This window comes from Mustela nigripes, chromosome 13 (genome assembly GCF_022355385.1).
Source record: "Mustela nigripes isolate SB6536 chromosome 13, MUSNIG.SB6536, whole genome shotgun sequence".
Classification (NCBI taxonomy): Eukaryota; Metazoa; Chordata; class Mammalia; order Carnivora; family Mustelidae; genus Mustela; species Mustela nigripes.
In genome coordinates this window covers 16,490,549-16,514,731 of record NC_081569.1, presented here as the reverse complement: position 1 = coordinate 16,514,731, position 24,183 = coordinate 16,490,549, and the positions used below count along the sequence as shown (strand labels likewise).

The 24,183-nt window shown below is 44.8% G+C and overlaps 1 protein-coding gene across 1 annotated transcript in view; it reads right to left on the bottom strand.

The window, feature by feature from the left end:
• Nucleotides 1-15,924, bottom strand: part of PGPEP1L (pyroglutamyl-peptidase I like) — a 34,109-nt gene extending 18,185 nt beyond the window's left edge. The window contains exons 1-2 of the mRNA XM_059418479.1: nucleotides 15,635-15,924; nucleotides 10,472-10,524 (exon numbers count right to left, since the gene is read on the bottom strand). Of these exons, the coding sequence (XP_059274462.1) occupies nucleotides 10,472-10,524; nucleotides 15,635-15,668 (87 nt within the window). The 5' untranslated portion in view covers nucleotides 15,669-15,924. The remainder of the gene's footprint in view (nucleotides 1-10,471; nucleotides 10,525-15,634) is intronic.
• Between the last annotated feature and the right edge of the window lie 8,259 nt (nucleotides 15,925-24,183).

Below are 24,183 nucleotides of genomic sequence, written 5' to 3'. Positions count from 1 at the left end.
TGGAGTGTTCTATAAATGTCACTTAGGTCAAGTTGGCTGATGGTCTGTTCAAGTCTTATGTACATTTGATGATTTTCTGTGTTCTATCACTTATTGAGAGAGGGGTAATAAAATCTCTAAGGAGTACCTGGGTGGCTCAGTCGGTGAAGCGTCTGCCTATAGCTCAGGTCATGACCCGGGTCCTGGGATCGAGCCCTGTGGCAGGTGTCCGGATCTCCCTCTCCCTCTGCCTGCCGTTTCCCCTGTTTGTGCTCTCTCTCTCTGTCAAGTAAATAAATAGAACCTTTAAAATTGGGTGCCTGGGTGGCTCAGTGGGTTAAGCCGCTGCCTTCGGCTCAGGTTGTGATCTCAGGGTCCTGGGATCGAGTCCCGCGTTGGGCTCTCTGCTCAGCAGGGAGCCTGCTTCCCTCTCTCTCTCTGCCTGCCTCTCCATCTACTTGTGATTTCTCTCTGTCAAATAAATAAATAAAATCTTAAAAAATAAATAAATAAATAAATAAAAGCACTGACAAAATTGTGGGGTTTTCTATTTTCCTTATACTTTCATTCATTTTTGCTTCATATATTTTGGAAGTGCTGTCATTAGGGACATCAATGTTTAGGGCTGTTATGTCTTCTGGATTACCTGACCTCCATTAAATGGCTGCTTCTTCCATAATTGCTCCCTGGCTCTCTGACTCCAAATTTGACGTCTTGGAACACAGTTTCCGAGACAGCTAAAGGATAGGAATAATTTTACAAGTGGCCAAAAAGAACGTGATCCCAGCAGCCTGAGGACCCATACCCGAAATGCATCTTCTGGCTCCCCAAGCATTTCCCCACCACTGGGGGACCCAGTGCCTGAAATTTGACCACCATAGAGCCTTTGGATTCATTAGTCCCTGTCTGGTTTGCCAAGTGCCTCCAAGAGAAGAAACACGGCCTGAGCACAGCTTCCTGCCCAGAGAGAAGGTGCGGTGTGCACGTGGGCACTGCTGCCAAGGGTGGGAGAGTGGGGAGCACCCTGGAGAGGTATGAGCCTTACTGAGGCTGGAAGGGGAAGGGCATATTCCTCCATGACTAGGACGTCAGTGCGGAAGCTGGGATCTAAGGGTGTCTCAAACTGCCTCTCAGCCTGCAAGCCCGCGAAGTCTGGATGGGTTTTGGAATCCCGGGTAATGCCGACAGTACTTTTAAGATTTGAAGTGTGCGGGAGCGCCTGGGTGACTCAGATGCTGAGCCTCTGCCTTTGATTCAGGTCAAGATCCCAGAGTCCCGGGATCGAGCCCCACATCCGGCTCCCTGCTCAGGGAGGAAGCTGTTTCTCCCTATGCCCCTCGTGCCCTCTCTTTTTCTCTCAAATAAATAAATACAATCTAAAAAAAAAAAAAATTATAATGTGCTTTCTAATATGACTGGCTTTGAGGATGGAGAAGAAAAAAAAGTAGGTCCAAGAGCTTTTTGTTAGTTTTTCCCCAAATTCTGTCCCTCCCCGGAATGAAAAGGAGCCTCAAATCCGAGGCCGGGGGTGGGGCGAGGGGGTGGGGAGAGCTGAGTAAGTAGCATGATTCCAAGGTCAGGCTTGTTTGCGCACTTTCCCCTGGTGTTGGACTGTGTGTGTAGCAGGATACAGTTTCATCGTATCTAGGGCAGCACAAATACAGCGTTAATCCCCTCAAAGTTCTGGTCTAGACTCTACGAAGCAAGATAAACAGGCCAGAGTGTTTTCCATGCCGACAGAATGTGTAATCCAGAAAGGACATGATGCATTTCATCCAATCTCAGCCTCAGAGATGGAATGCCAAGCATTATTGGGTGAACCACCAGGAAAGCAAAAAGTTCTGCTCAACTATGGCAAAGGGTGAGATGCAAATGACTGGAAGATTCATCTAATGTGAGGATGCCCCAGTGCTTTTTTTTTTTTTTTTTCTTTTTTAAGTGGCTTTTTGCATCAATAAAAGATGATGGGTGCATGTGAAGGGGGACAGGAGAACACGCTCGGACTTCTACAGAAAACGAGCGCAGTTATTTCAAAAGCGTCCGCCTGAGCGGAACCCAGTACAGCCAAGCACATGGTGGGAAACGAAATATGGAGCCATGCGTTTCCTTTGGAGGAAAGGGGCCTCTGTGACCAGGGATTGTCAGGGAGGTGAATACAGGCCATAATCCAAAGTATAAAATAAATATCCAGGAGTCCGTACTGATGTGAAGACGTGATGAAGTAAATACGTACATAAGTGGGGGGAATGGAAGAACCAAATCTTGTTTGCAGGTGCCTTCCGAGTAATTTCTGCAGATACTCTGCCCTCAAGGGGGCGTCACTCCCTATGCTCCACTGGTGGGCGGGGCTTAGTGCTGTCCTTCTGCAGAGCGTGATAGAGAAAGGGGGTGATGGGGCGGGGAGCAACTTTACAGTGAGAAACCTGACAAGCCCGGTCATCAGTGGTGATCCGTCATATTGATGGGCCCTTGGTATGTTATTAATGTTGGTTCATTCCTTGTGACAAAAGTACCATATAGATGTAAGACGTTAATAAGACGGGAAAGTAGGGGGCGCCTGGGTGGCTCAGTGGGTTAGGGCCTCTGCCTTCGGCTTGGGTCATGGTCCTAGGGTGCTGGGATCCAGCCCCGAGTTGGGCTCTCTGCTCAGCGGGGAGCCTGCTTCCTCCTCTCCCTCTCTCTGTTTGTCTCTCTGCCTACTTGTGATCTCCGTCTGTAAATATATAAATTTAAAAAAAAAAAAAAAGAGGGGAAAGTAGGTGTGGAATATATGGAAATTGTTTTTTTCCTCTCTTTTATTTTATTTTTTAAGATTTTATTTATTTGGGAGAGAGAGCAAGAGAGAGAGCACGAGCAGGAGGCAGAGGGAGAGGAAGAAACAGGCTCCCCACTAAGAAGGGAACCCAACAGGGCACTCAATCCCAGGAGCCTGGGATCATGACCTGATCAGAAGGCAGACACATAACACTTAACCTACTGAGCCACCTAGGCAGCCCTTTTTTTTTTTTTTTTTTTTTTTTTAAATCAGCTCCATGCCTAGCATAGAGCTCATCCCACAGCTTGAATTTAGGACCCTGAGATTAAGACTTGAGCTGAGATCAAGACAGACGCTTAACTGACGGAGCCACCTGGGTACCCCTCATCTCAATGTGTTTTTAAGTAAAATGTTTATTTAAACAGACAGGTGAGAAGTCGGAGAATCTGCCCTGCTTTGGTCCTGGGAGACAGTTGAAGACTCTGCATTGGCTGGAGGGCAGGGGGCGGGCACCCCTCAGACGGGCCCTGGGAAAATGCTACTGTGATTTGGAAAGATCTTACTCTGGTTCCTCGGGTTTGTCTTCCCGTCCACGTGGGAAGAGATTTAGGGTTTAGCAAGAACTAAACCTTTGACTCGCTTGCCTGCAAACGGCAAGTTCTCCCCCAAGTAAGCCGACTAAATGCATTTTCCTGGATGTTTAATAAGAGCTGGTGCTTATGGAGGGGGGAGGTATGTGTGAAACCACAGAGGACACTCTTCATGAACATGGAAAACCCACCAACAGGTGGGGGTTCTCTCTACTCGCCTTTATTTAGCCGATTCTCTGAAGCCCAGCTTCCTGTGGAGGCTCTCACTGCCATAAGTCTTCTGTCCAGGACCCAGACTCCTTGCCATGTGCTCACATATGCCCCCTATTCTGGTGACTTCTAGTGCCGCTGCAAAATGGGATGGCGGGGACAACCTGTTCCATGAGGTCCCAGGGCCAGCGCGTGGAGGAACACAGCTACTTCTCTCCCTACCAATAAAATGGGCTCACTCTCTAGTCATCAGCCTGGAGAGAGGAGGTGTAAGAAATCATGAGAAAAGGGACGCCTGGGTGGCTCAGTCGGTTAAGCAGCTGCCTTTGGCTCAGGTCATGATCCCAGGCTCCAGTGATGGAGCCCCGCATTAGGCTCCCGGCTCATCGGGGAGCCTGCTTTTCCCTCTCCTTCTGCCCCTCCCCCTCACTTGCACACTTGCTCTCTCTCTCTCAAATAAAAAAAAAATCTTTAAAAAAAATAATAATCTATGAAGCAGCAGTCTAACAAGTGAATCGAGGTCTTCCTACAAGAGAAGATACAGATGAATCAAAGAAGCAATTGACTTCTACTCGGAAAGGCGGACAGTACTCTGCTTGTCCCCAAGACTCACCCTTCGCTGTAAAGTGCCCTTAGGCAAGGTGCTTTTTGAGATCTTCTGATGCACTGCCCTTTACTCTTTATTATGATGATTTTTAAAGCAACATGTAATAAAGGCACGATGCCCCTTCATCTTTGGAGTAAAGAGAAATTATTCTGTATCAAGTTTATGAAATCTGGCAAGAGCCTTGACCCTCTGGCCACCCAGGCTGGGTTTATCTTCTATGCGGTTACATAATGTCTTGGCCCAACTGATCCATGGTGTGATTTACAAACTTTTGTTTTATTTGCTGCCTTTCCAGGCTCAGGCACTTGTAGAAGAGCTAAGGACATCATTCCTTTTGAAAGAATGTGAAGTGGTCCTGGCTCCAAAATTAAAGTGTCCAAAGCCCAGGAGATAATGATGCAGCCGTTGCATTCATAAGTCACTAGATAAAGCTTATGGGCAGGGAGGGAGGGGCGCCCACCAAGGGCCAGCGCGATGTTAAATACTTTGGCACATGCTAGTTGTAAACAGCATTAAATCACCCTTCTGGGAGCTTGTAGCAAATGCCTCTTTTCATTGTGGACTCCTAGCATTTATATTATTCTTCTGTATTTTCCTTCTTTTTAAAAACACTCTTCTCCCCTTCAAGAACAGCTCTGACAAGGAGTGCCTGGCTGGCTCTGTCCGAGGAGTGTGTGACACTTGACCTCATGAGCTCAAGCCCTATGGGGTGTAGAGATTACGTGAATAAAAACTTTTAAGGGCAACTCCACCGGAACCACATTCAAGTTACTATTTGTTAATAGCTCACCTCTCTTAGAGGTGAGATGCTGTAAGTGTGCAATGACTCTTTTCCTCCTTTTGATTCCATAATGCTCACTTACAAGGACTGCCATAGAGTAAGTGCTCATTAAACATTGCCCATGATATTGACAAGGCTGACGTTGCTAGGAGAGAGCGTGGGGATAGAAAAGAATGGCACTGGGGCGTCTGGGTGGCTCAGTTGGTTAAGCGTCTGCCTTTGGCTCAGGTCATGATCCCAGGGTCCTGGGATCAAGTCCCGCATCAGACTCCCTGCTCGGTGGGAAGCCTGCTTCTCCTTCTCCCTCTGCCTCTTCCCCTGGCTTATGCTCTCTCACTCTCTCTCAACTATATAAATGAAATATTTTTTAAAAGAAAGGAAGGAAGGGAGGGAGGGAGAGAGGGAGGAAGGAAGAAAAGAATAAAGAAAAAGGAAGAAAAGAAAAGAAAGGAAGGAAGGAAGAAAGAAAGAAAGCAAAGCAAAGCATTCATTCATGCATTTAGCCATTGGAACACATGCTTCAGGCTAGGCCCTCTGTGGGGTTCTTTTTTCATTACTTTGCCCATCTGAGTCTCCATATCTGCATAATGGGTCAAATGTATGTCCATGAACTAGTTTGGACCTTTGCCTTAGTATGGCTACTTAGATGATTAGCCTTGCAAAGGATGTTCTGTTGATAGTCTGCTGGTAACTTTCAGTGGATGCTACCAGCATGGTCCCGGACCTGAAGGGGGAAGTCTAACACTGAGTAGAGTCTGCAGACATGTTAGTGGAGGCCACAGAATGACCCAGGGCAGCCCCGGAAGTGAGAACGGTCCTACGGATTCAGAGTGAAAAGAGCCTCTAAATTCATCACAGGTGACTGCACCCTGGAGAAAAAAGCCAGAAAGAAGAACAGAGCAGAAACCAGAGACCCAGAGCAGGGACCGGTGGAGAGGAGGCAAATGGGGGGTGGCGGGACTTGGGGTCCCTCTTCATTGGCTGTTAGGGTGGCTTCTGTTCTGGTCATCACCACTGTGGTGATGCTCCTCATGAGCTAGGAGACTGAGCAGCCTGTCGCCTTGTCCGTGTCTCGGATGCTGGTGGGAGAGCTGGGAAGGGTGCGGAGATCAGATCACAGCGGACAGTCAGTCATGTTGACATGGCCATAGGGCTAAGGCATTTGGGTGAGTCTCCTCACTTTGCTCACCCGAGGGTCATTGGGTAGTGCGGTTTTGGATGTTTCTTGAGTTCTAGGAAGTTTATAAGCTATTATTGATGTTATTTTCCCACAAGGGAAGACAGATGCAGTGGGATGAACCTGGACTTTGCTCACCAGGACCATCTAAGACTGAAATCTAGACGGCATATGTCCTTGGGCCAGATACTCAACCTCCCCGTGCATCCATTTCCCCATCTCCACAATAGGAATAAATATCAATTTCTCTGGACTGCAGGAAGAATTCCATAAGCTCTTCTGTCTGAAATGTCCCATGTGGTACCCAGCACACAGTGAGTTTGAGAATTTGTTACCACTTGGCAGAAATCAGCCTGTCCTTCATCCTGCATCCACAGGATGGCCATCCCAGTGGCCCTCTGGAGTAGGGATGGGGAGCAGTTTCCTCTCATTTTGCTTTAGGTTCCTTTCCTCTATATGTTCTCCAGAATGAAGTGAATCTCTTCCTCTTCAGAGTACCTCACAGCATCAAGCTTCTCAGAATCTGCTTCGAGTTATAGTGATTTTACTTAAAGGTCACCTCCTCTTCCTAAACCGGAAACCCATGGAAGGAACTGTGGTATAAGAAAGAGTGGATCTGGTTTTTGTCCCTCGTTCCAGGCACAAAACCCCTGGAATTTCCTGAGGGACTGGAGTGTCTTTGTTATGCTAATGAGGTGGCCAGGTGGGGTAGGGCTCCATGCTACAGGATGCTGGGTATCCCTCCTGGTGCTTATTTTTATAAAATGTCTTCATTTCATTCTTTTTCTTGAAAAACAGTTTTAGGTTGATATTCTGCCGCCCTTTGAAGATATTACTCCACTATTCTCTGGCTTTTACTATTGTTTTAGAGAAATTTACTCTTGGTCTCACTGTATGACCAATTTCTGCAACTGGCTATCTTTTCTCTCACGCAAGTTTTTAGATCTCTTTGTCTTGGATTTTGTGTGGTTTTATTGTGTGCCTAAGTGTGGATTTTGTTAGTCTTCACTTGGTACATTTTTTACCTCTCATCTCTGTGAATTCATGTCTTTTGTCACTTCTGGAATCATCTCAATCATTGTCTTTGAATATTGCTTCTCCTCCATTCTCATTAGTCTCTCCTCATGGAACTCTTATTAGTCATATGTTAGAATATCTCATTTTATTATCCATACCTTTTAATTTCTTTTTTCGCTTCTTTGTTCACCTTTTTTTAATCTGCCTTTTTAATAATATCTTCAGATCCATCTTCTAGTTCACTAATTTTCTCTTCATCACTCTCTAAATTGCCATATGAATGTAAATTTGTGTGTATATTTCACAGTTCACCCATTTAAGGTCTATATTTTAAAAAATGAAGTCTATAATTCAGTGATTTTTAGTATATTCATAGAGTTGTGGAACCATCAAGCTTAGAATATTTTCATCACCCCTAAAGTAACACTGTACCCATCAACAGTCATTCCCTACTTCCTCCAATTTCCCCTCCCCTACCTTCAGCAACTGCAAACCTACTCTTCTTGTCTCAACAGATTTGCCTCATCTGGACATTCATCTAAACGGAATCCTACCCTGTCATCTTTTGTGACTGGTATCTTTCACTTAGCATAACTTTAAAGTGCCTTATAAGCCATCTGTTGAATTCTTCACCTCAACAATTTTTTAAAATTTCTGTAAGTTCTTTTACTCCCCTTTTCAACTTACCTGATCTTTTAATAGTCCTTTCCCCCTCTGATAGTCTCATTTCTGTCATCCCATCTTTACTTCTCTAAATATTTCACACTTACGCTATTTTATGATGATGTCTAGGAGAATGATTAAGTATCTCACATTCTTGAGATTCTAAGTCTGCTGATTTTTCCTCAAAGCTGTTTGTTTCTTTAGGTATTTGGTGATGCCTGAATGGAAAATACTGTTTAGTTGGTCTTGGTTTGTGGCGAATCTGGGGTTTTAAATATTCCAGAGAATTTGCATAGGCTTCTGCTGGGAGCTGGGGTCCTAGTAACCACAGGACCCCCTTCCAAGGGTCTAGTTTATAGTTCAGGTCTTGGTTTCATCTCGAGCTACTTTGCTGCTGACTACTGATAATGGTGTTTGCCCACACGTGCCTCTTATGTCTCTCCTTCAGGTGACAGCCCTTCCTATGTGTGATGGGTATAGGCACATGATGTCATGTACACAAGCTTTCCTGGAAAGCATCATACATCATGTCCAACAATACACAGAAGTTCTGTCCTCTCTAGTTTATCTACAGTGGAAGGGCCCCTCATAGCACCTAATTTGCCATTCTATTCCGCTGCCAGGAAACCCCTAGGCTGCTTCTGTTTCTGCCCTGCTTCTCTGGCTTTATCAGTCAATCTTGAGTCTCTCAAAGAATCCTCTCCATCCTTCCATTTCCTGTGTGACTCTCCAAACTCAGAATCTGTTGACCCGCAGCTGAGAAGACTGACCGACAAAATAGCTTCCTGGTAATAAGGATAATATCTGTGAACACCAGCAATGCTCCCTGCCCCATTCCAAGGGTTTGGTTTTTGTTTTGGGTATAGTTTTTTTTTTTTTTTAAGTTTTATTTATTTGAGAAACAGAGCATGAGTGGGGGAGAGGCATAGAGGGAGAAAGAGAGAGTAGCAGACTCCCCACTGAGTGGGGAGCCCGATGTGGGGCTCGACCCCAGGACCCTGAGATCAGGACCTGAGATGAAGGCAGATGCTTAACCGACTGAGTCACCCAGCTACCCCTGTTCCAAGGGTTTTACATGTGTTAACTCCCATAGTCATGACAACCATCCCACTTTGCAGATAAGGAAACTGAAGCAGAGAAAAGCTGGGGAACTTGTTTTGGGTCCCAGAGATTGCAGTTGTTGGAGCTGGGGGGCAAACGCAGGCAGCCTGGCTCTTTTCTTTTTTCATGATGGCAAAAAGAAATACCAGGGCTCAGGGCCATCCAGCATTCAGCAGAAAAAGCCCTGTTTTTTTAGGAAAAGGCTATAGACACCCCGTTGCTCATGAAAGCCGTGACCTGGCCTTTCTGGTACGATGTGAATAGCAGTGATGTTTGGCAGTGGGTCTGGGCTTCTCTGGGCTTTTTTTTCTGGCTGGGAAAAACAACAACAACAACAAACAACGCAGCAACAATAAAACAACATAAATTCTCACTCAAGAGCTCTGTGACTGCATCTGTGTGGATAGTCTAGAAAAGCAATGGTATAGTGGCTGAAAACTCGTGATGCAAGTAGCTTTGTGACATTTTCAGCTCCACTGGGAAGCCCTGAGAATAGACTCAAGCCCATACCTTTGACTTGATCCAACAGAGGCATGAAATTAACGGTCAAGTATGAATCAACAGCCGGCTGTGTTCCAAGTCGCTAAGTGACAGCACGTGGGACTGATAGGAGGCATTTGCCTCAAGGAGGAGAGGTGGTCCCCTCTAGTGATGAGACACTGACCCCCCCCATCCCCCGTCCTAGGACGTGCTTTCTACTGGTTGGCTACCTCCTTCAAAATAAAGGTGTGTCCTCCTATGAGTGAAATCATACGCTATTAGGACACACCTTTATTACTCATGTGTAGACTTTAAGAAACAAAACAAATGAACATAGGGGAAGGGAAGGAAAAATAAAATAAGATGAGAACAGAGAGGGAGACAAACCATAAGAGACTCTTAACTCTAGGGAACAAAGGGAGGGTTCGAGGAAGGGGAGGTGAGCGGGGGGATGGATGGGGTAACGGGGACGGGCATTAAGGAGGGTCCTTGATGGAATGAGCACTGGATGTTACATGCAACTGATGAATCACTGGATTCCAACTCTGAAGCTAATAATACACGATATGTTAATTAAATAAAATTTAAATAATAAAAAAATGTGTGTCCTTTATAATAAGGACAACTGTCAAGCACTTACTTACCTTGTGCCAGGCACTATAAAAAGCTGTTTTTACAGACTTTCATGCTTACTTGCTTTACGTGCTTGTCCCTTTTCCTCCTCCTCTGTAAGATCTGCACTATTACCCACTCATTTCATGCATAAGGAAACTAAGCCTGGGGGAAGTGATTTTCCCACGGCCCCAGGGCCAAAAGGGGGCAGTGGTCATGAGAACCTAGCTCTCGGGGCAGCAGAGCCTGCTTTTGGGCACTCCCTGTCCTTCCCAGGAGTGTCCCCACCATCTCTTCTTTACCACATAGACAGGGGGGCAGGTGAATCTCAATCCAAGGACCAAAGGTTAGTCCTTCTGTCAGGGTCCTGAGGATTTGTCTTCTCCCCTCTGATGTGGATCTGGCTACCAAGGGGCCTTGTACCCGGGGTTTCTCAGCTACAAAAGGAATCAGTGGGGCCCTGAGCTGTGAGGTCCGGTCCTGGTGGGCGTTTGTTTACCTTCACTGCTTCCCAGCTGGAATTCACCAGGTGCTGCCGGAAGGGCCCAAAACCTGAAGCCAAAGAGACCCTGGTTAGCTCAGGTCGGGCCTATTGGGCCTCTACACCTGGGCTGCTCCCCAAATTCCCAGGGGAGCTTCCTGCTGCTCCCAGGGCCATGGTGGGCCTGGGGTACTCCATACACCACCCCCTCTTCAGGAGGCCTGCTACCTTGCCAGTCTGGGAGCATTTTCAGAGTTCTCTGTGTCAGGCATTGTCGGGGAGCCAAAAAGGAATGTGCTGCCCACCCACTCCCAAGCTAGCAGGGCTTGAGAAAGTGCACAAATGTCCAGTTAAAATGCATGCTTTGTTAAGAGCCTAGAAGTACACCCGTGGGAATATGCCCCGTTGTTTGCTAGGAGAGGTGTGGAGTCAGTTTGGGGAAGTGGGGGAGGATGGCCTTTCCAACAAACAGGGCTGGAACAACAGGATACCCGGAGGCAAAAACACGAATCCCCAACCTCAGTCTGGCACCTTGCGCAAAAATTAACTCAAAGTGGATCATGGCCTTCAACAAAAAAGGGAAAACTATAAAAGTTTTATGGGGGAAAAAGGGAGAGTATCTTGAAACCTAGGCTGAGGCAAATTCTTGACGCCAAGAGCACACCATGATCTATGAAAGTAAACATTAATGATTGAATCCCAACCAAATGAAAACTTCTGCTGTATGCAATGCCTTTTGAGAGAATGAAAAGAAAGGCATGGACAGGTTAAAAAAAAAAAAGAAAAGAACAGCTGCAGGTCACACATCTGAGGAAGGCCTTGTAGGTAGACTATATAAAGAACTCTCAAAACATAATGTTAAAGAAACAGCCCAATTAAAAAGTTGGCAAAATACACAAAGGGATATTTCTCTGAAGAAGATCTATGTACAGACAGCAAACAAGCAGAGTGGGGACTGTCTGACGCGCTTGCCAGCAGGGAGACACGAACTAAAACCACAATGAGATGTTATCACATTTCTAGAAGAGCAGCTAAAATAGAAATGCTGATAACACCAAAAGCTGACAGAGATGAGGAGAAACTGGCTCATACACCTTGCTTAGTGGAAATGCAACATGGTACTGCCACTTTGGGAAATAGTTTGCCAGATTCTTTAAAATCTGAAAGTGGACTTGCCAGCTTATGCATTCCCGGAAGTTTATCCCAGAGACGCAAAGACTTGTTTTTACACAGAAACTTGTACACACATGTTCACAGCAGCTTTATTTGTAATAACCCAAAGCTGGAAACTACTCAAATGTCCCTCAAGAGGTGAACAGTAAAGCAAGAATTCTGGATCGTGGAATATGACTTAGCTGTGAAAAGAAAAAAGTCAAAACCACACAAATGTGTGCATCCACTGACAAATGGGTAAACAAAATGTGGGATTCATAGAAAAGGAAATGAAGTACTAGTACATGGTACGGCATGGCTTAGCTTTGAAAATAGTATGCCAAGTAAAGAAGCCAGCCACAAAGGACCACACAGCGTATGGCCGCATTTATATGATACATCCAGATTTGACAATCTAGAGAGACAGAAAATAGGTTAGTGGTTCGTAGATTTGGAGTGTGGGATGGGCTGGGGGTTGGTGCGGGAAAAAAAGACAAAAGAAAAATTAAAATTTCTCCTTACTTACAGCCCACTGACCAGTCCTTAAAACAGGCAGAGTGATATTCCTCTAGGAGCTCAGCTGCCTCAGTGTGAACACTTTTCTAAGGGTGAAAGACAATCTTAACCTGTAAATCTTTAACGTATAAAAATGCCTTTAGAAATTTCATTTATCTCTGTTCCCCGGGATACATGATGGCAGTCATCCCCCAAGCATAGGGCCCACCGATATACATTGGAAGGGTTTCAGGATTAAGATTTTCTTGGACAGTAATAAAACAACCTTTTCCCAACTATCTAGCTCCCTCAAGGTCCTGGAAACCTTGCTACCAAAATTTCTTAGAGAATTATGTTATCCCTAAGCCTCTCTCAACTTGAAAATATATGATGGGCCACTCCTCATGCCCCATTCCAGCTCTTCCTGCCCACAGATCCCAGGCTTTAACAAAACCAACTGCCTTTTTGCACCAAAGATGTCTCAAGAATTCTTTCTTGGCCTTCAGCTCTGAACACTAACATCTTTCCAGCATCAGGGTGGATTAGGGAGTGATAGCCAAGGGGCTTGGGATTTGTCTTCGGGGTAATTCAAATGTTCTAAAATTGGTTGTGTGATGAATACATAACTACGAATATACTAAAAACCATCAAACTGTCCATTTTATTTATTTTTATTTTTTTAAAGATTTTATTTTTTTATTATATTTTTTATTATTGTTTCTTAAATATTTTATTTATTTATTTGACAGAGATCACAAGTAGGCAGAGAGGCAGGCAGAGAGAGAGAGAGAGGAGGAAACAGGCTCCTCACTGAGCAGAGAATCTGATGTGGGGCTCAATCCCAGGACCCTGAGATCATGACCTGAGCCGGAAGCAGAGGCTTTAACCCACTGAGCCACCCAGGCGCCCCTAAAGATTTTATTTTTAAATAATCTCTGTACCCAACATGCAACTCAAGCTCACAAACCCGAGATCAAGAGTCACACACTCCACTGACTGAACCACACATGACAACTGTCCATTTTAAGTGAATTATAGCATGTGAATTTCATCTCCATAAAGCCATTTAAGAAAAAAAAAAAGGAACCACTGATACAGACAACAGCTTGGATGAACCTCAACGGAAATATGCTGAGTGAAAACAAGCCAATCTCAAAAGGATACATACTTCACGATGCCATTTATACAATATTTGTAAAATAACATAATTGTACAGATGCAGAATAGCTTAATGGCAGTAAGGAGTTAGAGGTGGGGAAGCGGCTTGTTTTCAGCCCAAGTCTCTAGATACCCTGCAGCCAAGTCAAGTGGAGACCTAAAATTAACCATCACAGGGATGATGCAGGAGTGACTATACCCAGGAGACAGCTTATTTTCTCTCCTTCAGAGTGGCCCTTGCTCAGAACTCCTGGGTCACCCCCACCTCTGCCCCTGCAGGGGTGGCCAATGGTTTTCAGAATAAGAATAAGAGCCAGTCCCAGAGAGGATGGTGCCTTTCAAGTTCCTGAGCCCCTGAGTCTAGAACCGCTAACAAGCGTGGCTCACAAGGGATCCATCCCTCTTTCTCAGGCAATGCAGAATTTCTGGACAGGATGTCCTGACCCCAGGAAGACCATGGTGCATCTTCTAGACACGACTGTCTCCTAGACAGTAAATAAGACTGTGGCTGCCACTGGAGGCAGCCTGGAAAAACAAACAAACAAACAAAAGTTTTAGAAAATATTGAGATTCAGAAAAAAATCACTGAGAAACCAGGTACCTCCTGGGATGATTGCAGACATTATAAAAATGCAGAGCCACAAAAAAAAAAAAAAAATCACATTCAGCTTTAGAATCATATTCAGATCAGCACGGTCAGATCATCTCTTCTCTGTTTTTAATTAGGAAAAACGACTCAGCAAGTACAGGTTTGAAGTTCTGGTTCTATAGGGTCAAACCGTATACTTTAAACTTGGCAGGCTCTGGGTGGGGGAGTGAAATTTACATAAGGCTGGGGAATCTTCTCTTGAAATCATGGGAGGCCCTCTGGAGGGAGGGATGCAGGTTTTCTCAGCTTCCCACTGCTCTTCCTGGTGCCAGGCAGAAGGCCTTGAACCTGAGGCCCGTTTGTCAGAGCCCTGTCCTCTCCCACCCGCATCAGTCTCTGTGCCAACTGTCTTGGCCAGATTTCCACGCAAATCCAATTACAAGAAGAGACTACCCTTGGCAGTCCAAAGCACTTTTTTAAAAAAAATATATTTTTCTTATTTATTTTTTAGAAAGAGAGAGAGAGCATGAGAGGAGAGAGGTCAATGGGAGAAGCAGACTCCCTGGTGAGCGGGGAGCCCGATGGGGGACTCGATCCCGGGACTACAGGATCATGACCGGAGGCGAAGGCAGTCGCTTAACCAACTGAGCCACCCAGGTGCCCCCAAAGCACTTTTAATAAAGGCAGGCCACACTCTTAGAAGTCAGTGGGCATTCCCACAGCGTGGCAGATAATCAGGTATTTCATCAAAAAACCTAGTGTTTGCCAGCAAGCCACAAGCTGACAGGCCAGAGGCAGGGGTCAGTGTGAGTCAAAGACATGCCAACTGGGCTCCAATATTCATAATTCATTTGTGACAAGCATTGCGTTTATCAGGGATACAGTTTCCTTAGCGATTCCAGAATATTTTGAACCACTCAGTCTCTCTACTCCCAAATAACACAAATGAGATGAAATATTTTCCAAAGAATTTTCTTTTCCTCAGAAGGGTAACAGGAGTTTGATTATAGTCTGAAAATATTAAGAGAATTAAGTTTCGGTGTTCCATGTCCATAGGAATCCTTGTGTCCTGTTTCCTTCATCACACCCAAGTCGAAAAACTTTAAATATGTCAAAGTGTCTAACTGGAAAGAAGGAACTTTGTGAAGAAATCGAGCCCTTCTGGGACCGGTTTTGACAATGACTGAGGGCGGCTGGGGGGGATTTGGGATGAGCTGGCGGAAGGTAGGAGTACGTGGCTGCTGTTCCCTCCAAGTTGATCTTTTGGGGTTCAGAGTCTCCCCTTGGAGGTTCTGAGGTGGTGCTCAGGGTTTTCTGAGTGGCTGAAAGCTCTTCAGTCGGGGTGTTGGGGGCTATGTGCTCCTTTGGGGGAGGTTCTTGTAGAAAGACCGCTGTCCCAGCCTTATAAGGCCCCATTCTTTCTGGATCCCCAACTCCCACTGCCTTGCTATGGAGCTGACTCCCCAGTGGGTGCCATACGGTTCAGGGACAGCAGGTGCCAACCTCTATTCCTCCCTGGTGGGTGAATGGACAAGGTCTGAGCCCGAGCCCCCTGTAGGCACCTTTGAAGTGAAGGATAGGACCAGAGCCGAAAGCCACTCTGTCCCCTGGACTGTTTTTCAATTAAGGCATGGCAAGACGCGAGCTTCCATCTGGAATTATTGGCACCACCGGTTGCCACTCTTTTTTCCCCGAGAGGGAGCTGTTTATGAGCAGATCAGGCAAGTGCACATTCCACGATCAGGCTAAAAGCAGCAGCAAATGGGAAAGCAGAAAAACAGTCTTACCAGTCACCACCACGCAGCTGGGCTGGGAATCCATGAAACCCAAGTGGGGAGCGTGCCTCTGTGTCTCTGGGGGTCAGGCGGCCAAGGCTCCGCACAGGGCACCGGGCACTCGGAACACCAGGCACCCTTCCCGCCCAGGGCTGCTGGCAGCCTCAGGCTCCTGGCGGGGGGGTGGGGGGGTGGTGCCCAGCCTTGTCTGGCCAGTAGGCACCCCCCTGAAAGGCTGAGGACTCTGGGGTGGGGGTAGGGTGGTAAGATGACACCCCTTGAAAGCAGAAGCAGCCAGTTCGGGGCTCAGAGGCTTTGGACAACAGACACATAGAGGGTCAGAGCACCGTCAGGGACCTTCTGGACCCTTGGGGTCTGGGTCAGTTTGTTTCCTTTCATTGCTGGGTATGAGTCAAAGGTGAGCCACGAGTTTGGTGACCAACTGTCCCTATTTGCCCGGGACTGAGGGGTTTCTGGGACTGGGGAGGTTGGTAGGGGCTGGCGGGGGGGAGGTACTCAAATGTGCTGTAACCCGTAGAGTCTCAGGCAAATCAGGTTGGTGGATCTTTGTTTAGATCTTGTTTCCTCTCTTCAGTAATGTTCCCCCCTTCCCTCCCCTGCAGTCCTGAGTTGTGTTTGGCCATGATGGCTTTGTGAAATTTGGTTGCTCTCGAAACTGATTATGCAAAATATGTTTAAAAAAAAAAAAAAAAGGAAAAAGAAAACCAAACCCAGAGATGAAGCTTATGGTAAAAGTGTTGGTTGAGGGCGCCTCGGTGGCTCAGTGGGTTAAAGCCTCTGCGTTCGGCTCGGGTCGTGGTCCCAGGGTCCTGAGATTGAGCCCTCCATCGTTGGGCTCTCTGCTCGGCGCGGGGCCTGCCTCCCCCTCTCTCTGCCTGCTTCTCTGCCTACTTTTGATCTCTGTCTATCAAATAAATAAATAAAATCTCTCAAAAAAAAAAAGTATTAGTTGAAAGCACCGGTCACCTATAAAGCTGTGGGTCCTCAGACAAGCTCACCTTTCTGTGCCCTGTCTCCCCTTTGTGGGAAATGGAGAGGATCACAACACTCTCTTCCTAAATGGGGGACCCCTGGGGCGTTGTCCTCAGTCCCTGAAGCCCAGCCCTGGCAGGGGCAGAGGCTCACCCCGCCAGCAACGTCTTCGCTGGCTTCTCGGACTGTGCCCTCCCCACACCGCATCCTGCCTGCCACCCGCCCGTAACGCGGTGCTGGACTAACTCCACGCAATGTCAGCGGCCGCCCCGTGGTGACCTTCCACCTGGCTCTGTACACGTGCCTCCGCCTTCTTAATTGTGTCAGAGTCACTGAAGCTCACATTTGGGGCTAGTTTTTCTATGGAAGAAGCCATGTTATGCAACATCTTGACCTTTCAGAATATATTATATATATTATAGCTATACAGTTTTATATATATATGTTTATATAGTTTTGTATATAAAGTTTTATGTCATTTTTATATTTATTTAAACTTTTATATATATAAAACTTCTATATTTTATGTAACTTTTATAACTTTTATATATCTAGGACTATATAAAAGTTTTTTATATATATTTGTATATGTATATAGTTTTTTAGCTAAAAATACTTTTTTTTAGAAAGCCGTCTAATAGGAGGTGGGGAGCCTGGGTGGCGCCATTGGTTAAGCATTCGACTCCTTTTTCATTTTTTAATTAATTAATTTATTTGAGAGAGAGGGAGAGAGTGCACACAAGCAGTGGGGAGGGGTAGAGGGGGAAGCTGATGGCCTGCTGAGCAGGGAACACGGTACGGGGCTCCATCTCAGGATCCCAGGATCCCAGGATCCTGATCTGAGCTGAAGGCAGACTGAGTTCACCTAGGCATCCCTAAGCATCTGACTCTTAATTTTGGCTCAGGTCATGATCTCACGGTCCTGGAATCGAGCCCCCATGTGGGGTTCCCCACTCAGTGGGGAGTCTGCTTGAGATTCTCTCTTTCCCTCTCTACATCTCCTGCTGCTCTCTCTCTCAAATAAATAAATAAAATCTTAAAAAACAATAAAAGAAAGAAAGCTGTCTAATAGGAGAAACAAAAAAACATTCTCTTTCCCCATCTAGGCATGGCCATGCGAAGCTCTGTCCCAGGGAGACAGGCAGAGCTCCTCCAGGGTCACAGTGCTTTCCCAAGTTCAGAGTGCCCTGTATTAGAGGGTGTGACCATGTGGTTCCATCTTCTTAATTGGGCCCCTGATAGAAAAAAACTATACCACCCCCTTTAACTGGGATCACTGCCAACGACTCGATTTCACCTGATGCCTTCCTGGGATGCTGAACCAAAGGCCATTCCTTTTAATTGGCCCCTGGTGTGGACTGCAGGCTTATTTACAGCAGAGAGCAGGTGGGAAGTGGTATTTTCCCCCCAGTGACCTTCCCCTACCAGCTCGGGGAAGCTGGGGCCACCTTGTTTTTTCAGGGACACAGAAGGCGTTGCATTACCCCTTCTTTTGAGATTAGGGTAGACAATACAGATATCCAAGTTTGAAAGCAATTACCCAGTTTCTCATACTCCCTCGGGCATTGTGGATGTAATGTCAATTCCCTACCTTGGTGAATGGCTCCCATGGTTCAAGTTCTTGTCACTTACCTACTTCTTCTATCCGGAGGGTTTTGCTTGCCCATCACAGTCATGTGATTTGCCATCACAGGTAATGTAATGTAATGTAATGTAATGTAATTTGTCATGTAATTTGCCATTTCCAGTGGCAAATTAGGCCACTGGAAATGTAAAGTTGGCTGCTGCCAAGGTCAAACTCTGATATTAACACTAATGAGATCTGGGTTAGCTTATAGTGTTTACTGTTGTTAACCTATCATAGCTCAAAACAGACTCAAGTTGTTAAGACTGCCAGTTGTTACTGCTGCTACTTTTCTGATAACGACATCGCAATATTTATTTTTATTTTTTTCAGGGTTTGATGTAAACCTTTCTTATTTTAACTTAAACTGGAATGTGTCCTGGAATTTTCACGTTCCCATAATTCACTTATTTTTTCTTATGTTCTAAACTTTCCCTTCACTTTGCAATTAATAAAAAAAGAAAGGGAGAGATGTAAAACATTTTTACTTAGCAACAGTGACATGTCTCTGATTGCATCCATCCTCCCCCAGAAAAACACACACACACACACACACACACACACACACACACACACATTCTCATTCTCTAAAATGAAAACAACTCAGAGAAGTATGGATTTTGAAGTCTGACATCTGCACTTTCATTTCTTTTTCCATTGTAAAAACAAAAGGGCTCTAACAATTGTTGATGTCAAACACAATCTTTAGGCCCATGAAACACAGTAAGCCTGAGAACGAATAATGCAACTAAAGAGAGATGTTTCATTTAACAAACAAGCACAGTGATCTTCCTTATGAGTTAGTTTCCTGAGAGGAAAATATTTGTAATTGTGTTTGACTCTGAGATTAAGAGGGCAAGGTGCGACCCTCTCCCAGTGAACTGAAAAGCAAGCAACAGGACACACGTGTTCTCACCAGGGACAACAGATGCTGGCTGCCAAGACTGTGATATCCCAAGACCTAAATATTTCGAGTTTTGAACCAAACATACAATTTTGTGGGATTTGTTTTAAATTTCTCATTGGCAGGTTGTGACTTCCTGCTTAAGCAAGAAAAAGGATTAAAAGGGTTTATTTGTCTCTGACCATGAACAGCTCTTACAACACATTTTGTACACTTGACATAAATGATATTTAATCAACCTGGTCAAATTCCTCTTGGGAGGTGGGGAGAAGAAATCAATCATCAAGATGCACTTGCAACTAAATAATAATAATACTAATAGGTCTCTCCTACTTCACACATCTCTGCTTCCAGCTCAGCTACTAATGTCTACAATAAAATACAAAACTCAAAAAAAAATTATATATATATATATAAACTGACACCCAAACTGCCTCTTGTCAAAGCCTTGACTGAATCTTGAAAAATGTCACTCTTCCAAGATAGCCTTTGGGACTCCCTCACCCCATTCCTCTGCTTTTCCAGCTTAATAGCTCAAAAGGGGCTAAAACACAGTCTCTGTAAAGACCCTGGGCCACCGGGTCTCTGTTGCGACTGTTCTACTCCATTCTTGTAGCTTTCTAAGCAGTGCAGGTACTTTGCAAATGAGGGGGCGTGGCTGTGTTCCAACCACTATGAATTTTGAGTACATACAATGCCCACATGTCACAAACCATTATTGCTCTTTTGATTTTTTTTTTTTTTAACTATTTACAAATGTAAAAACTACTTTTAGCTTACAGGCTGTACAAAAAATAGACGGAGGGCTGGGCTGGGCTGGGGCTGTGGACGGTCATTTGCCAGACCCTGCGCGCTAGAATACAATGTTTCTTCTGTAGGGAAGGGGATACGGTTGATGATAAAGTGACCTTATGGGATTCACAAACAAATTTGTAGTTAAAGGAGTAACTAGATTTAGTTAAAATAAAAATGAGGTATGAGCGATTCAGAATATTCCATATTCCACACACCCGCCCACGCCTATTTTTTTTTTTTTTTTTTTTTTTTTTTGGCTTTCCCTTTTGTGTTAGATTGGGCTGGTGTTCCCGGATTTTGTGTTCCCTTAGCACCCATGGTTCTTAGTGACACTGCTTTGAAGAAAGAAGAGGTAGACCAGACGAAGAGTGGTGGACAGCAAAGCAAAGTTTATTGAGCAAAGTTTATTGAGTACCCCCTCCTGGAGAGGGAGGGGTTACCCAAATGGGTTGTCCCCCCTTTCTAAGTTGGGGGTTTTTATGAGCCCTTTTGCAGAGCTTTCTTAAGCAATCAGGATGTGTTGTGTGTGCTAATCAGGGCTTTGGTCATGTATCTGTCTACCTATTAGGTTAATGTCCATGTGCTGATGATCTTTTTTTCTTTTTTGGCTGACATCTGGAGGCTTAGATCTTCACTGCCCCTTACCCCCAATACTGACAAACGCTTTGTGGTTCATTGTTTTATTTTGGGACATTTTGCAGAAGTCATTTCTGTAAAGGCTGAAAAGCAGAATGTCAGTTTGGGACATTTTGCAGAAGTCATTTCTGCAAAGGCTGCAAAGCAGAATGTCAGTGCAGTCCCATCTGAGCTGCAAAATAGGATGGCAGGGCCATTGTATCTTAGCTGTCCTGGCTCCATATTTTCTTATTGGGGACCGTGGTCCTGACTCCCTCACTACCTAACTGTCCAACTAATTCCTAACCATGTTAACTTGGAAGAACATTCTGAATGAATGTTGCAAACAGTTTTGTGTTCAAAATTATAGTATTTATGGTTTTTACTACTGTGGAATTGCTCACTGAAGCAATTAGCAACAGATATTTTTTCCTCGTGCTGTTGCTGGTTTCCTAGGCGAGATTTGGCTCCAACACCCATGTGAGGAAGGACCTAAAGCTTTACTTCACCTTTTTGCAGGTTTCTGACACCACGTGTTCATGCTTTTAAATTTCCCACTAAAGACGAGCTTTCAAGGGCGCCTGGGTGGCTCAGTTGGTTAAGTGACTGCCTTCGGCTCAGGTCATGATCCCAGCGTCCTGGGATCGAGTCCTGCATCTGGCTCCCTGCTCACTGGGGAACCTGCTTCCTCCTCTCTCTGCCTGCTGCTCTGCCTACTTGTGTGCTCTCTCTCCCTGTCAAGTAAATAAATAAAATCTTTTTAAAAAAGAATAGCTTTCAAATGCTCACGGCATTTACTGATTTAAAAGTAGAAAATTTTAGGGGTGCCTGGGTGGCTCAGTTGTTTAAGTGCCTTTGGTTCAGGTCATGATTCCAGGGTACTGGGATGGAGCCCTGCATTGGGCTCCCTGCTCAGCAGAGAGTCTGTTTCTCCCTCTTTCTGCCACTCTCCCTGCTTGTGTTCTCTCTCAAATAAATAAATAAAAAAATCTTTTTTTAAAAAAGGAAAACTTTAGGGGTGCCTGGGTGGCTCAGTGGGTTAAAGCCTTTGCCTTTGACTCGGGTCATGATCCCAGGGTCCTGGGATCGAGCCCCACGTCAAACTCTCTGCTATGGGGGGAAACCTGCTTCCTTCTCTCTCTGCCTGCCTCTCTGCCTACTTGGGATCTCTGCCTGTTAAGTAAATAAATAAATAAAATATTTTAAAAAAGTGTTTAAAAAAGGAAAGCTTTAGACTTATAGTATTCAGAAACAACCATTTGAAACTGTTTTAAAACAATCAAAGAATTGATATGTTAGAAACCATACGGCAATGTTGGGATTATGTTCCATATTCCATGGGAAGCTGGCATAGAAAGATACTAGTCTGTATAATGTCACTGAAGAATTGTGAATTAATAGAAGATTCGTGTTTTAAAATTTCTAGCAATTTGCTCTGATACATCACGGAGTACTATTTCTCCAGCATTTTCTAGGAGAAAGGTTTGTCTATATTTTTCTTCTGTCTTATATATCTTTCCTCCCATTTTTGCTAAGTCTTGATCTGGCTTTTTCGTTCTCCTTTTTTTCAGGACTATGGCTCCCTGACCAAAAAGTAACAACAGCTACAAGAGGAATTTGTTTACTTATTAAATAAAATCTAGTAGCTTGCTAGCCCTTTTGTTTAAATACTGGATTTTTCTTTCAAATTTCACAAAATACCTTGGGAATGGCTAAAACAGTTGTGTGTGGGGTTTTTTTTTTTTTAATGTAAAGATTTTTATTTATTGGAGAGATAGAGAAGGGGAAGAGGCAGAGGAAGAGGGACAGGCAGACACCCTGCTGAGCAGGGAGCCCACTGGGGGGCTTGATCCCAGGACCCTGGAATCATGACCAGAGCCAAAGGCAGAGGCTTAACTGACTGAGCCACCCCAGAATAGTTGTGTTCTTAACAGTGAAGAAATTCCCACGTAGATAAATGAGGGTGGAAAATATCTAATATCCTCCTGGATATTAGAGAGATCCATACTGAGAACATGCTCTAGGACTTTATGGGGCCCCTATTTTCTGGTGTATGTATATAAATAATATTTTTCTCTGTTCTTGGTTAGGATTAAGGGCAATTTTAGTGTCAGTAGTGAGTGCGGAGTCACTGAGGTTTGAGGAAGGTTTAGACACCCAACAACTTAATTTATAGACAATCTGAGGGGCTACTTAGAAAATCTATGATAATTGACTTTAAAAACTATTAGACCTCAAAAGAGTGGCAGGATACAACAGGCATATATTCAAGCCAATAGTTTTCTTATGTACCCTCAATACCCAATTAGCAAGTATAACCGGAAAAAAGAAAAAGCCCATTCATAATGGCCAACAAGTATCAGAAATGTATAGGCATAAACCCAGAATAAGGAATGTCTGAGATCCGGGGGCGCTGAGGTGGCTCAGTGGGTTAAGCCTCTGCCTTCAGCTCACGTCATGATCTCAGGGTCCCTGGATTGAGCTCTCTACTCAGCGGGAAGCCTGCTTCCCCCTCTCTCTCTGCCTGCCTCTCTGCCTGCTTGTGATCTCTCTCTCTCTCCCTCTCTCTGTCACATAAATAAATAAAATCTTAAAAAAAAAAAAAAAGAAATGTCTGAGGTCTGTCTGTAAGAAAGGCGCTTCAGCCATCCCCTGCCCCCCCAAAACACCCAAATAAACCTGGGTGTGCTTCTGTTCTTTGATTGGAACACTCAAAACTTTAAAGATATGAATGCTATGCAGATTAATATTCAAGGTAAGAAGTAATTTATGCCAACTCTCAGTATCCTGAACTACCTTTTTGAATATTTGTTTAAGAAGGGCTTGTCCTCCTGGATGTCCAAACACATGATAAAGCTGTGGTCATTAAGATGGTGTGGTATTGGAGTAGAAATAGGAAAAGTGGTCAATAAAAAAAGAGTCATAATGAGGGTGCTTGGGTGGCTCAGTGGGTTAAGCCTCTGCCTTTGGCTTGGGTTATGGTCTTAGGGTCCTGGGATCGAGCCCCACATCAGGTTCTCTGCTCAGCAGGGAGCCTGCTTTCTCCTCTCTCTGCCTGCCTCTCTGCCTACTTGTGATCTCTATCTGTCAAATAAATAAATAAAATCTTAAAAAAAAAAAGAAGAGCCATGATGTATATAGGAATTTAATATATGATTTAGGAAGTAATTTATAGTAATGGGGCAAAGAATGGCCCATTTGAGGGTGGGGGATCAGATCTAAAGACCAAAACAATAAACATATTGGAAGCAAATGTAGAAAAATTTGTTTTCTAATTCTGGGGTAGTTTTAGCCTACCCAAGTGAAACAGAAAACCCGGAAACTATTATGGAAAAGAGGGAGTATTTGACTAAATACCAACTTCGGGGACCAGGTGTTTAATGAGAAACAGGGAACTTTTCCATCTAAAAAGTTTATTTTTTTCTGTAGGAACATGTATTCAGGGAACTGAGTAAGGGACAGGCCGACCTAGTTAGGCAGGGATAGGTAGGGGGCTATGGACCAGACTCAAGGAAATCCCGGAAATGCTGAGGTATAAGGACATCAGAGACAAGGGAACAAACAAGGCCACCCTGCCCTGGGGAGCGGAGTGGGGTGGGGGATGGGAGGGTAGGAGGAGTAGGAGGGTAG